This window comes from Conger conger, chromosome 7 (genome assembly GCF_963514075.1).
Source record: "Conger conger chromosome 7, fConCon1.1, whole genome shotgun sequence".
In the NCBI taxonomy this organism is placed as follows: domain Eukaryota; kingdom Metazoa; phylum Chordata; class Actinopteri; order Anguilliformes; family Congridae; genus Conger; species Conger conger.
The window spans coordinates 62,551,820-62,566,390 of NC_083766.1; the positions used below are offsets into that span (position 1 = coordinate 62,551,820).

The 14,571-nt window shown below is 52.4% G+C and overlaps 1 protein-coding gene across 1 annotated transcript in view; it reads left to right on the plus strand.

Annotated features, from left to right (window-relative positions):
• The first annotated feature begins 331 nt into the window (after nucleotides 1-331).
• Nucleotides 332-14,571, plus strand: part of LOC133132788 (lissencephaly-1 homolog A) — a 28,659-nt gene continuing 14,419 nt past the window's right edge. The window contains exons 1-2 of the mRNA XM_061248515.1: nucleotides 332-520; nucleotides 9,011-9,254. Of these exons, the coding sequence (XP_061104499.1) occupies nucleotides 9,223-9,254 (32 nt within the window). The 5' untranslated portion in view covers nucleotides 332-520; nucleotides 9,011-9,222. The remainder of the gene's footprint in view (nucleotides 521-9,010; nucleotides 9,255-14,571) is intronic.

Below are 14,571 nucleotides of genomic sequence, written 5' to 3' on the forward strand. Positions count from 1 at the left end.
ATATTACACCTGACATTGATGACATTGATGACATTTTGAAGGGCACAATGTCTTGCTGAAAAATGATGCTAATCATATCACCTTGATAGCTCAGTAGCCTTGTTTCAGGCAGCTTTCATACATAGCATTCATATATAGCCAATGTTCGCACAATCACCTGATTGAGCATGTATTCTCTCCCCGTATACACCACAGCCTTTCATCAAAGAACTACTCGAAGGTATTTCGGTGTGATAAAAGAGAGGATGGTGCGTGTGCCCGTACACGAACTGTTTTATTTAAATAAATAAAAAAAACTGGGCTGGCGCTCGCTCCCGTCACTGCACAGAACAGGGGCGTGCTCGCTCCCGCAGCCGGCGTCAGGAGGCGAATGCGGTAACGGAAAACAAGGATCGGAGGAGAAACGAGGAGGCTGAGTTCTACGAGAGCCCCTTTCCTTACTTTACAACGAAAAATAAAAAGTATCTCGTTTTTATATGAGCACCGCATCCCCGACAAGAGACAGTGGATATAAAACAGGGTAAGATTTCTCTGGTTTTGTTTCCGGGGCTGGTTTTCTGTGGCAAGAAAGCGACCTGGTGAAATTGACGATGTGGCTGCAAAATTTGCGCCTCCTTTCTGTGTCTCAAAATGGCGGACAGGCCGTTGGAGCGGCATATTAGGTTGGAAAATAGACAAATAGACAAGATTTGATTTTGTTCTGGTCGCAGAGAAATACGACATCGGTTTGCAACCATACAGGCTGCCTCATTGTTATTTTATCTTCGAGTGAGTAAACTTTTTTGGAAAGTATTTACTTGTTTGTAATATCTTTTTATACTTTTATTTCGCAGGTAACGTTAGCTTGGCTAGCAAGCTAGCTAACAGCCAGCTATGGTCGAACAACACTGCCCTCAATGTGAAAAGGTCGAAAGCTAGATGTAATACGGAATATTGAATAATTTCGAGATTTTGTTGGCTACTAAGAAATGCCGGTCATTTTTTGTTGTTGCAAGCTGTGGTGTTGGCGTTTCAACAACGCCGGGAATAAAACTGGGCTGAGCGAAGAGGATGAGACAGGGCGTGTTGATGTCGGTAGGTTAGCTTATAGATGCTAACTAGCTTACTTTTACGCCGATCACGCTGATGGCTAAATCGGATAGCTAACTGTTCGCTCACTTAAGTTAATTTGACTGATTTGCCAGGTTGGTAGTTTGGTGCACTTGGGTTGTTACGGGAATTACGGCGCTCTTAATTTCGACAAGGTAATTTAGCGCGATATCTTACAAATCCACAAAATAACTAACATTAACTGTTCTTGGTTAGGTGTACTTTACAGCATGGCCGGCGAATTCGCTAGCCAGATATTTGGTTGGCTAATTAGCTAGATAGTTACGATAATAATATCGTTAACTGTCAACTGAAATGTTCGCTACTTGGCTAAGTTAGTGGGTGAATGGCTAGGTTGCTAGCGCTAGTATGTTGTGAGGTGACGTTGATAAGACTTTCTTTGTCAAATTGGTGAAAATAGTCATTCAAGAGTTATTAGCTAATATTAGCTTGTCACTGCGATGTTGCTAAGTTCGTGCTTTAGTTTGATTTCTAAGATACCTGTTGGTTGTCGGCTAGCTAACATTGCCCAATTGGCTGCACGCACAATTGGCTAACTGTTTTGTAACACTAGACAGAGGGGCCTCGTTCGCTAGCCATTGGGCTGAAACATGTTTAAGGTGGCTATTCTCTTGCGACCTTGGAAATGTTTTCAACTATTATTTCCAGTTCTGTCTAATAACGTGTGTATAAGACTTTGTGCACAGCGTGGCATGTGATACAACGTATATGCAAGTATTTTCTTTGGTTAAATATTCTACGTTTTGGCACACAGATATTGTAAGGGTGGAGTTTTCAGCATGATAAATTCTCCCATCCGTTGCAATCCAAGATGCATGACGACGATGTCAGCTAGCGTTACTTGGCGACTGTTATATTTGCTTAACTAGCTAGATAGATGGATAGATAGCTGTCCAAGAATGTAGCTAATAAAGCCATCCATATACCCCTGTCACATTTGGCTAGCCTGCGTTGCAGATTTTAAACCTAGCGAAGCCACTTGACATCTGTAGCTGATTCGCGAATATTGTTATCTATATGCTTCTGGAGAATGTTGTTATCCATCTCCCGTTCACTTGTTAAAAAAAAAAAAAAAAAAATTGGACAGTGCATGACTCGGTATTTCTATCTGTATGCGGTTAACGTTACACACCCTGCCAAGATGCGATACGATTCCGCCATTGACCGCTCAACTCAGCTTGTGGGAGATTCTCTTTTATGGTGTGCAGTGCTATTGAATAAAGAGCAGCGGATGTCCTCGATTTTAAGTCGGTTTGCAGGCATTTTTTTCCGTGCTGTTGTGTCTCACGTTCAGCTGTGTCCGGGCAGTGGCTTTAGCGACCGCGTCTACACAAATTAGGGTGGAGTTGGCAGCACGCATTCTGAAAAAAAGAGTGGAAGCTGGATCCTTCCGAAGGAGGCAAGCGACTGCTCTCTTTAGCGATCTTCGCTGCGTTGTTTCCAACCATTCTTTTGTAGCTGTATCATCTGCCAGGTCTTTCAAAGCCGGCCCCTTGTCTGTTCTGGGTGGAGTAGGCAACAGCGTTCATCGCAAGCGGTGAAACCTTTTACCGCAGGGTGGAATGCGACGCGCTCCTCCAAAACTGGCCCGTCACCGGCCTCCCTTTCTCCGCCTGTCTAGGCGAACTCACCATTTCGTGTCGGTGCCAACACCGGGCTTATCACGATGGTCTGTGAAATGGAGCAATGGTCGGCGATGCAGAATTAGCGTTGGAGTGGTGTAGCAAATGTTCAGTGCTTTCTGGGTAAGAGCGTCTGTGAATTAACTTGTAATACAATAATAGCGGCTAGTCTGTGAGGGCGTGGCATATTTAATGTGTCCCCCCCCCCCGTTAGGTTAGCCACATGCGATAATGTGTAGACCAGTTCATCCAGCACCTGATGCAGAAAATGGCAGCGGGTCCGGTCCAGGTGACGTCACTGCTGGCGTTATATAAACTAATTTTATCGATCCGGCGGTCCGGATCTTTCAAGGGAACCCGATTCGGCAGTAAACCAGGCCAGTGACGCCGTAGCTCCGAGTCTCTTTTTACCGGCAACGGGGCTCAACTGAGTTTGGGTAGTGGACCGCCCGTTTGTTCAAATTCAAATTCAAATGACCAAGCGGTGTTAAATTGGGACGCTTTTGACACACCCTGGAGAACGGGGATGCCTGTCCGGCGAATACATACAACCTCATGCGTAACTGCGGGGCCCAGACAGCAGAATTAATTGGGGAGTGACCCAGAGTCCCCGCCTCCGCCCCATAGAGATGCACCAGGTGACTGCTTAGTCAGGACTGGTCGTGCAGGCCTTCTCAAATTTGTAGCACTGCGAAGAACCTCCCACCCGCCCCCCTCTCATTTAGATTAAATGGATGTCTTGTGAAAATCCAATAACGCCGTCCTGAATCACAGGGTCACAGCGCAATCATCCAGGGACAGATTTTCCATTTTGTTCCTGACCTGCTTAAGATAACCCACCTGTGTGCCTGGGCCCGGGGAAGCCTCGCCCCCGTCTTGCGCCAGGGGGGAATAAAAATGAAATTACGCTTTCGTCTGTTCTTTCTCTGGGCGCGAGGCGTTCGGTTTGCCCTCTCCAGTGTTGCGTCATTCTGAAATCGTCTTCCGGCGCGTGCGTTTGTGTCCTTTGCTCCCGGTTGAGCTGAGAGAGTGGAGGCGGCCCGGCAGAAAGCCAGGTGGTGTTGCTGCGGTGTGTATAGCGGTGTGTGGCCCGGATTGGGCAGCCGGTCTCCGGTTTCAGTGCTGGTGGGGGTGCATCATCACCCTTAAGGATGCCCTGATTGGACCTTTTAATTGTCAAATGTCTGCTTGTAGACTTTGTTTTGCTCACATATTGTGTGTTTTTGGATGTGTATATATTAATGATCAATTCTGATGCTCTACCAATTTGCACCTATTCCCTTTGTTGTGTAACCTTGTGTTTATGAAAGCCTTCCAGGAGCGTGTCTTCAGCGGTTTTGGGGGAGTGGGGGTGTGCCAGACGTGCTGTAAATGCATGTGAATAAGTTAAGCAGGATTAGTCTGGAAGGCTTAGGCACATTCTGCTGAAGCTCTGCGCGTTTACACCCCCCGGAGGTCCTGGGGTTGTGCTGTCTGTGTCCCCCGCTCACGCTGCTCTCTGTTGTGCTTAAAAATGTGAAAACAACGTGAAAACAACGTGAAAACAACGCCTCCCGCTTCCACGTGACCCGCTTTCTGAAGCGGGTCCGTTGGTCGGTTTCGCTGCCCATTTAAGAACATAAATTCTGGAAATGGAGTCCGGTTTAAGCCCATCTTCATTGGAATGATGAGCTGGGAAGAACGATATCAGATTGTGATTGTGGAATGTTTTTTATTTTTTCCCCCCTGTATTATGATTGGACTGTTGTTCTGAGCAGGTGTGCTTTGCTGGGATTCCCCCTGTCGAAATCCCAGCATGCAGCAGGGATTTGTAGTTCCGGAGGGGTACTGTTCAGAGCGAGAGAAGGCCAAAAGCACTTCAGGCGTTTCCCTGACTGATGGGTCGGGTAGCAGCTCAGGCTTGCATCTTCCTGAGATTAAGTAATAATTGAGGTGGGGGGTGTATAATTCCATGCTCTGTACCCTCCCCCTCTGTCAGCCTCACGGTCAGAATGGCAGATTTGGGTTGGCACAGCGACCGCATGTGGAGATTATGAGTTTAATAGAGAGAGACATGTTCTTCACACTCCTGATGAGGTCGGCTTCTTTGGCAGGTAATCAATGACCCCCCCCCCCCCCCCCCCCCCCCCCCCACCCCGCTCACATTCAGCCCTGGGCAGGGTTTCTGCTCTGGTAGTCAGGGCAACAGTGAGGAGACTTGATGATGGGTCCAGGACGGTGATCCCTGTGTCTCATCTTCAAGTTCAGTGTTTTAAACTCTGCAGTAAGCCATAAGTGCTGCCAACTAGAACGATTTTTGGTGATGCCTTATTTTACAGCCTGTTAATGACCTCGTACATACTGGGCAAGTACACAGCTCCTCGTGTTGTTACGAGGTAACTGCTTTCAGTGGTCGTGCTGTGAAACAAAGTCGGTCAGTACCACATGTAAGTTCTATGTCAGTACAAACGGCTACCTAACAGAACAAGTACCTGGAACTTGCACAGTAAATAGTAGGTAATTAACTGGCTGTAAAATAAGGCATTCTTATTCAGTTGCGTAGCCCAGTTGCCCATGGTCTGTGTGCGCTTTAGTTAATTCTTGGGATTGCTTTGTCTCTCCTTTGCCTGTTCCACACTTCTGCAGCTGATCATATGCTTGTCTCCTGGCACACTGCCTCATGTGATTTGTGTGTGTGTGTGTGTGTGTTGTGTGTGTGTTGTGTGTGTGTGTGTGTGTGTGTGTGTGTGTGTGTGTGTGTGTGTGTGTGTGTGTGAGAGTGTGAGAGTGTGTGAGTGTGTGTGTGTGCTATTGTCTGGTGCGCCACAGAGCTGAGCAGCATGTGCTCAGTTTCTCTCTTTGTCCCTCATTCTCTCTCATTCCATATCTTTCTCCCTCTCTTTCTCCCCCTCTCATTCTCTCTCCATCATTCGCCCCTCATTCTCTCTCTCTCTCTCTCCCTCATTGTCCCTCTCATTCTCTCTCTCCCTCTCATTCCCTCTTTCTTCGTTTTTTTTTTGTGTTGCCCTTGGCGTTGTGATTTTGTGTTGCCCTTGGCGTTGTGATTTTGTGTTGCCCTTGGCGTTGTGATTTTGTGTTGCCCTTGGCGTTGGGTGTTGTGATTTTGTGTTGCCCTTGGCGTTGTGATTTTGTGTTGCCCTTGGCGTTGTGATTTTGTGTTGCCCTTGGCGTTGTGATTTTGTGTTGCCCTTGGCGTTGTGATTTTGGGGTTTTGGGGCAAAAGGGGCGGTGGGACCGACACAAGCAAGAAACGCAACCGACCCGACCCGACCCGACCCAACCCGTTCCGTTTCTCCGACCTGCTCCTGCGGCTGTTCTCCATGCCCCGCTCGGACGGCGGAATCTAAGGCGTATGAGGGAGTACTTGGTTTCGGAGACTGAGGATATCTGACCCTAATCCATTATGCGTCTGTTGGAAAGCGGTTTCAATTATTTGTGGCAGATCTGACTGGCAGGGCAGGAGAGGGTGATTTCTGCCCCGTCCCGCCCCGTCCCGTCCCGCTGATGGAGAGAGGGAGGGAAGGCCGGGTCTCGGGACGCCGCTCTAAGCTCCTCGGGGGAAGCGCGTCAATTCGCCACTTTCCTGCCTGTTCTCATTGGCATTCACTTATGTTGTATATCCGTATGTGTACACCTTTTGATTGCATTAGCGGGAGGCTGTGCTGTAATGGGGTTAGCCCCCCGCAAGCATGTGGTGCTCAGCGCTGCCCCTGTCCCTGTCCCTGTCCCTGTCCCTGTCCCTGTCCCTGTCCCTGTCCCTGTCCCTGTCCCTGTCCCTGTCCCTGTCCCTGTCCCTGTCCCTGCCCCTGTCCCTGTCCCTGTCCCTGCCCCTGCCCCTGTCCCTGCCCCTGTGTCGTGGTGGTATTTCAATATGTGCAGTTGACAGAGCAACACTCTACCAAAACATTGTATAGCTGTACAATAACTGAAAATTGGTTCTAGTTTCCACAGCCAATGGCGTGAGGGGGTTTAAATGTCGGTGTGTTCACAGAGAAGGGGGAGGGATAAACAGTGTTGTGGTTTGAGGTCCAACATTACCTATTGTATCTTTAAACCTACAATGTTTCTGACTGCTCACCCACACTGAGCTCTGCTCTGACTGCTCACCCACACTGAGCTCTCTGCTCTGTCTGCTCACCCACACTGAGCTCTGCTCTCACTGCTCACCCACACTGAGCTCTGCTCTGACTGCTCACCCACACTGAGCTCTGCTCTGCTCACCCACACTGAGCTCTGCTCTGACTGCTCACCCACACTGAGAGCTTGGTGCTCTGACTGGGTTTTATTTGTCAGTTTGTTTGTTGCGGGTCCCGTGTTCTTTCCCTGACTGGTTGGATTAGCCCGCAGCAAGAAAGCGCAGAAAGCACACTGGTGAATTGTGTACATGCGCTCACACACTCTCACACACTCTCGTATGCACCCCACACACACACACACACGCACCCCACACACACACACACACACACACGCACCCCACACACACACACGCACCCCACACACATGCGCACACCACACACACACACGCACATACGCACCCCCCTCACACACACACACACGCACCCCCCACACACACACACGCACCCCCACACACGCACCCCACACACGCACCCCACACACGCACACACGCACCCCACACGCATGCGCACACCCCACACACACACGCACCCCACCCCACCCCACACACACACACACACACACACACACACACGCACCACACTCACACAGTACTAGTCTCTTCTGTAGCACCGCTCTGTATAAGGCGGTGTTTGTGTACTGGAGCTGAATGCTTGTCCCTCTGGCCCTCTGGCCCTCTGGCCCTCTGGCCCTCTGGCCCTCTGGCCCCCTGGCCCTGTCCCTCTGGCCCCCTGGCCCTGTCCCTCTGGCCCCCTGGCCCTGTCCCTCTGGCCCTCTGGCCCTCTGGCCCCCTGGCCCTGTCCCTCTGGCCCCCTGGCCCTGTCCCTCTGGCCCTCTGGCCCTCTGGCCCCCCTGGCCCTGTCCCTCTGGCCCTCTGGCCCCGTGGCCCTGTCCCTCTGTCCCTCTGTGCCTCTGGCCCTCTGGCCCTCTGGCCCTCTGGCCCTCTGGCCCTCTGGCCCTCTGGCCCTCTGGCCCTCTGGCCCCCTGGCCCTGTCCCTCTGGCCCTCTGGCCCTCTGGCCCTGTGCCTCTGTGCCTCACTCTGCCTCTGAAGGCCGAGCCGCTGTTCCTGCTGACTCATTACGGTGCTGCCGTCGCCCAACCCTCATCTTCAGGCCCGGCGTATCGGCTTCATTATAGGTTATGAAAGGGCCAATCAAAGTGCTCAGCGGTGAGGCTTTTACCGGGAGCAGGTTGGTACTGATTGGACGCCACAATTGGTGGTGGAATGTGGGACTGCAGCCCTTCACAGGAGCCGGTCACATCCCTGTTATTAAAGCAGAAAAGGGCTGTAGTTTTGACTGAAGCCTCTTCTCTCTCATGCACGGCGCAAGGTCCACAAGGTCTCTCTCTCTCTCTCTCTCTCTCTCGCTCCCACACGGGTGGGCCCTGCGAGAGCGGTGATGTCACTGTCCAGAGGTCGCCACGGCGATAAGGCCTGATGATGCGTGGGATGGTTGGTGTGAAGTCCAGCTCTTCCTTCCTTGTTTTTTGCGCTTCTGACTCCGGCTGTCCGAGCCAGAGGAGACTGAATGAAATGTGACTTCGTCTGCTGAGCGGACCGTTGGCGTGGCGTGTGAATCTCGGGGGGCTCCTGATTTCTCCCTCGGGTACGGGAGCGCGGCGGTAGGTTCGAGGTCCAGCCCAGTCCCACCCGTGCCCTACCTGCAGTCCCAGGTGGGGAACCTCTCCGTGTGCCTGTCATTGGTCCTGTGAAGACCACCCCCATGAAATGGCTGTCCTCCACACACCGGGTTGTAATGTAATGTCATGTAATGTAATGTAATGTAATTGTTATCGCATGGCTGTGCTGCCGCTTGAAGGTTGTTGAAGAGACGGGGTCAGTGTGATGAAAATGACACGCGTTTCGAGGAGACGGGGTCAGTGTGATGAAAATGACACGCGTTTCGAGGAGACGGCGGCCCGGCCGTGGCTGGCTGTTTGATTGCTCTCCTCGCTGGTTGGTTGGGGGGTGCCTGCGAGCATCATGTGATGTGATGTGATGTGATGTGATGTGATGTGATGTGATGTGATGTGAGTGGTCAGCCTGCTGTGGGGTTGCTTTGAGGACAGGGCACGGTGTTGGATATCTCTCTCTCCCTCTCTCTCTCTGTTCTCACCCCTGCTCTCTCTCTTCTCTCCACAGATGAAAGGAGGATCTGATTGAGTGTCCATCCGCAGGCCTGTGCTCGCTGTGTGCCGTTTCCTGGAGTGTGATTTTGGGAGAGCGCGTGGAGCCCCCTGGTTTCCTGTGACCTCCCCCCCCACCCCCCATTCCCCCCCCCGGAGCCTGCATCAGACCAGCCGCCGCCTGGGACACGCCCCCCGCCGCGCCCAGCCCCGCCCCCCGCCGCCACCATGGTGCTCTCCCAGAGACAACGAGACGAGCTGTGAGTGCCCTCCCCGCCCCGCCCCTCCCCTCCCCGCCCTGCCCCGCTCCCTCTGGAATGATCTGCCAGGCCAAAGATGGCTTTTTATGGTGTAAACATGACCTTAACGCATGTCCCCTCCAAAATTCTGGAAAATGCAATTGAGTACTTGAACTTGAATTGTGGTGTATCAACTTGAAAAGCTTTACGTTGTTGTTTTGAGCTCCAATAGATAAGACAAAAACACTTTGGACGTCTGTTAGGTTTAGTGGTGGGCTTATTTAGTGAGAGGATAATCCACGATGAGGTGTTCAGCTGTTGCAAATCACAAGCGTCGAATCAAGTTCTCGAAAGCTCTGGAGGGCAAAACCATTTGTGACGGATCATCTTGAAAAGCTTTGAGTTACAAATTTTATGTAAAATCTACTCCAGTCTGGAATGGCTGGGCTTTGGACTGGGGGTGTCGAGAAAAAGCTGAGCGCAGGACGACGTTCGTTTGCTGGAACATTCACACTTTCTTTGTGTGCGTATCGACGGCACCACTCTGTGCCACTCTTGATGTGGCCTAGTGGAAATATTTTAAGTGTTCATACGTTCTGCGAGATGAGACCGGTCAGCCGGTCAGATTACATACTGAAATACTGTAAAAGATGAAATTAACACGCAGACGCTGTGGGAAGTGCCAGCCAGCAGGATGTTGGTGTTTCTCGCCCGTTTGTCGGGGAGTACAGGGCCTCTTGTGGTCTGGGAGGTCAGGCCCACACGGATGGAATCAGGCGTGTAGCCTGGTGGTGATGGTGCTTGACCGGCACCCGGAAGGTTGGTGGTTCAAGCCCCACAATAACATCAACACAACCGTTTGGCCCTTTGTCAAGGCCCTTAACCCCTGCATCGTTCCAAACGGGTTTGGCCCCTGCCTAGTCTAATCAATTGTACATTGCTTTGGATGAAAGCGTCAGCTAAATAGCTGTGCTTCAGGGGTGTGGATTTCCTGGATCAGTGTGGGTGTCGGTGGGGGGTCAGTTACAGCCCCTCGGTGTTGATCCTCCCCGCCGGGGTCCCCTGTATTGGCTGCTCCAGGTATTGATCCCGTCTGCCTGGTGTATCGATCAGGGCTATCGGTGTCCACTTCAGTGCTGCTCTGCCACACCCAGAGGCTCTGGTCCCATCAGTCATAAACTGACAGAATAATGGATAATAACTGAAACCAGTGCTTCCCAAACCATGCCCATTGAATATGTATTGATTGTATGAATAAGCATGTTGAGCGTGTGCGTGTGCGTGTCCGTGCGCCTGTGTGGGAGTGTTTGCGTGTGCGTGAGCATTTGCGTGTGTGTGCTATCCCTATGCACACACAGCCTGCTGTAACCGCTGTGCCCCCTGTGACCTTTAACCTTTAACCTTTGGGCCCAGGGCGGTGTGGCGCTGGGTGCGGTGATGCCGTAGCTGTGGGGGCAGAGGTTAAAGGTCAGAGGTGCAGCCCCTTCCCTGGGTTTGCCATGAAGGAGCGGAAATCTGACCCGTCCCGAGGCAGGATCTGAGCTCAATCCGGCCCGTTTGGGATTTGGGAGTCATCTCTGCGCCCCTCTCACCCCCTGGGGGGCGGTCTCTGCGCCCCTCTCACCCCCCGGGGGTGGGGGGGTTTAACCTGAATTTAAGTGAACCCCACATCGACTGGCGCAGTGCAGCATGAATATTAATATGCGTTACAGGGCACGTATTTACAGGAAATGCCTTTAAGGTTTCAGGCTGTTGACACATTTTAAATAAAGATGTGGACTCAGCAGGGCTGGGGGATTTGCAAAGCTGGTCCAAAAGGAAGGTTTATTTCACGCACGTGTGCACATACACACACACACACACACACACACACACACACACACACACACACACACACACACACACGTGCGCGCGCACACTCGCACACACGCCCACCTGCCCACGCGCACCAGCACACATGTGCACAGACACACACACACACACACACACGTGCGTGCGCACACTCGCACACACGCCCACCTGCCCACGCGCACCAGCACACGTGCACAGACACACACACACACACACACACACGTGCACAATGACATCAAAATAATGTAATGGAATCATGGTGAAGTGCGCTTTCATGATTCATTGTGATTGAATTGAACGGTTGTGAGGTCAGAGATCTGCGCCCCTCTCTCCCCTGGCTGTCCTGTGTGTGCAATAAACACTGCCCCCTGCTGGCAGGGTGGCGTAGGCAGGGGGGGGATAATGACTGCCCTGGGATTAGACTCAGCCACCAACACCATTCAGGGCGCACTGCTGCTGAATAATTCATTCATTTCCCCTAAATTGTATTTGACAAATTGATGCGACGAGCTTTGGGGTTCAGGGATGGAGTTGGCGGTAATCGTTTCCTCTCGCTCGCTAACCACATGCAAATTAGCCATGTTGGTTTATCCAGTCCAAGAGTTACCGGGCAGAGTGTGAGAGGGATCTCCAGACAAGATGTGTGCTCATAAAAATGCTTTAATTTTATTATATATTTGAGCTGTGCTGTCAAGTACCGTTTTATCAGGTTTATTAGGTTGGTGTTTGGGTGTGGTCAGGAGGGGTTGAGGTTGGTGTTTGGGTGTGGTCAGGAGGGGTTGAGGTTGGTGTTTGGGTGTGGTCAGGAGGGGTTGAGGTTGGTGTTTGGGTGTGGTCAGGACCGGGTTGAGGTTGGTGTTTGGGTGTGGTCAGGAGGGGTTGAGGTTGGTGTTTGGGTGTGGTCAGGAGGGGTTGAGGTTGGTGTTTGGGTGTGGTCAGGAGGGGTTGAGGTTGGTGTTTGGGTGTGGTCAGGAGGGGTTGAGGTTGGTGTTTGGGTGTGGTCAGCACCCAAACCTGGCCGTACACTACCCCAGCAGAGAGAACTTCCTGTAAGGCATGGCTCTTTTGTTGTTGGGGTTGTTCAGCTGAATGTCTTTTCTGCTGCGGCGCAGTGGCGGTAAAGGGGGGGTGGGTTGGTTATCCTGCTGTCTTATTCTGGCGGCTGACGGTGAAACAGAAACAAAGCCCAGCGGCCCAGCGGAGCCCCGCCCGGCTTCCTGAGACAGACAGAGGGGGAGGGGGAGGAGTCTCCAGGTCCATGTGGACATCTGCCACCACACATGTCACGCGGCGTGCAAACATGCGTGTCCAGATCCGCGCGTCTGCCGTGGGGGGGGGGGGGGGTCTGTCACCGTGGCGACGGGAAGGGGGGCTCCGGAGTCTCCAGGTGAGCAGAGACCTCCCCTCGGCTGCAGGACGCTAATCCCACTGGAGCTTTATTTACAGTTACTGTCTGTCTGTGTCTGTGTGTGGGATGGATTGTGTGTGTGTGTCTGTGTGTCTGTGTGTCTGTGTGTCTGTGTGTCTGTGTGTCTGTGTGTGTGTGTGTGTGTGTGTGTGTGTGTGTGTGTGTGTGTGTGGGAGCGGGATGGATTGTGTGTGTGTGTGTGTGTGTCTGTCTGTGTCTGTCTGTGTCTGTCTGTAAGTAGGATTGAGCGTGTGTGTGTGTGTGTGTATACATGTGCTGCATGGTCCAGTGACAGGATGGTAATCCTGCTGATCTGATCCTCCTGGAGAGAGGAGGCCTGGAGAGTCCTGTGATGTCACCCTGTGTTACACTCCTCACACTGCCACCCTGTTACACTCCTCACACTGCCACCCTGTGTTACACTCCTCACACTGCCACCCTGTGTTACACTCCTCACACTGCCACCCTGTGTTACACTCCTCACACTGCCACCCTGTTACACTCCTCACACTGCCACCCTGTTACACTCCTCACACTGCCACCCTGTTACACTCCTCACACTGCCACCCTGTGTTACACTCCTCACACTGCCACCCTGTGTTACACTCCTCACACTGCCCCCCTGTTACACTCCTCACACTGCCCCCCTGTTACACTCCTCACACTGCCACCCTGTTACACTCCTCACACTGCCACCCTGTTACACTCCTCACACTGCCACCCTGTGTTACACTCCTCACACTGCCCCCTGTGTTACACTCCTCACACTGCCACCCTGTTACACTCCTCACACTGCCCCCTGTTACACTCCTCACACTGCCACCCTGTTACACTCCTCACACTGCCACCCTGTTACACTCCTCACACTGCCACCCTGTTACACTCCTCACACTGCCACCCTGTTACACTCCTCACACTGTTACCCTGTTACACTCCTCACACTGCCACCCTGTTACACTCCTCACACTGTCACCCTGTTACACTCCTCACACTGTCACCCTGTGTTACACTCCTCACACTGCCACCCTGTTACACTCCTCACACTGCCCCCTGTGTTACACTCCTCACACTGCCACCCTGTTACACTCCTCACACTGCCACCCTGTTACACTCCTCACACTGCTACCCTGTTACACTCCTCACACTGTCACCCTGTTACACTCCTCACACTGCCACCCTGTTACACTCCTCACACTGCCACCCTGTTACACTCCTCACACTGCCACCCTGTTACACTCCTCACACTGCCACCCTGTTACACTCCTCACACTGCCACCCTGTTACACTCCTCACACTGTTACCCTGTTACACTCCTCACACTGCCACCCTGTTACACTCCTCACACTGTCACCCTGTTACACTCCTCACACTGTCACCCTGTGTTACACTCCTCACACTGCCACCCTGTTACACTCCTCACACTGCCACCCTGTTACACTCCTCACACTGCCACCCTGCGTTACACTCCTCACACTGCCACCCTGTTACACTCCTCACACTGCCACCCTGTTACACTCCTCACACTGCCACCCTGTTACACTCCTCACACTGCCACCCTGTTACACTCCTCACACTGCCACCCTGTTACACTCCTCACACTGCCACCCTGTGTTACATTCCTCACACTGCCACCCTGTTACACTCCTCACACTGCCACCCTGTTACACTCCTCACACTGCCACCCTGTTACACTCCTCACACTGCCACCCTGTGTTACACTCCTCACACTGCCACCCTGTTACACTCCTCACACTGCCACCCTGTTACACTCCTCAAACTGCCACCCTGTTACACTCCTCACACTGCCACCCTGTGTTACACTCCTCACACTGCCACCCTGTTACACTCCTCACACTGTCACCCTGTTACACTCCTCATACTGCCACCCTGTTACACTCCTCACACTGCCACCCTGTTACACTCCTCACACTGCCACCCTGTTACACTCCTCACACTGCCACCCTGTTACACTCCTCACACTGCCACCCTGTTACACTCCTCACACTGCCACCCTGTTACACTCCTCACACTGCCACCCTGTTACACTCCTCACACTGCCACCCTGTTACACTCCTCACA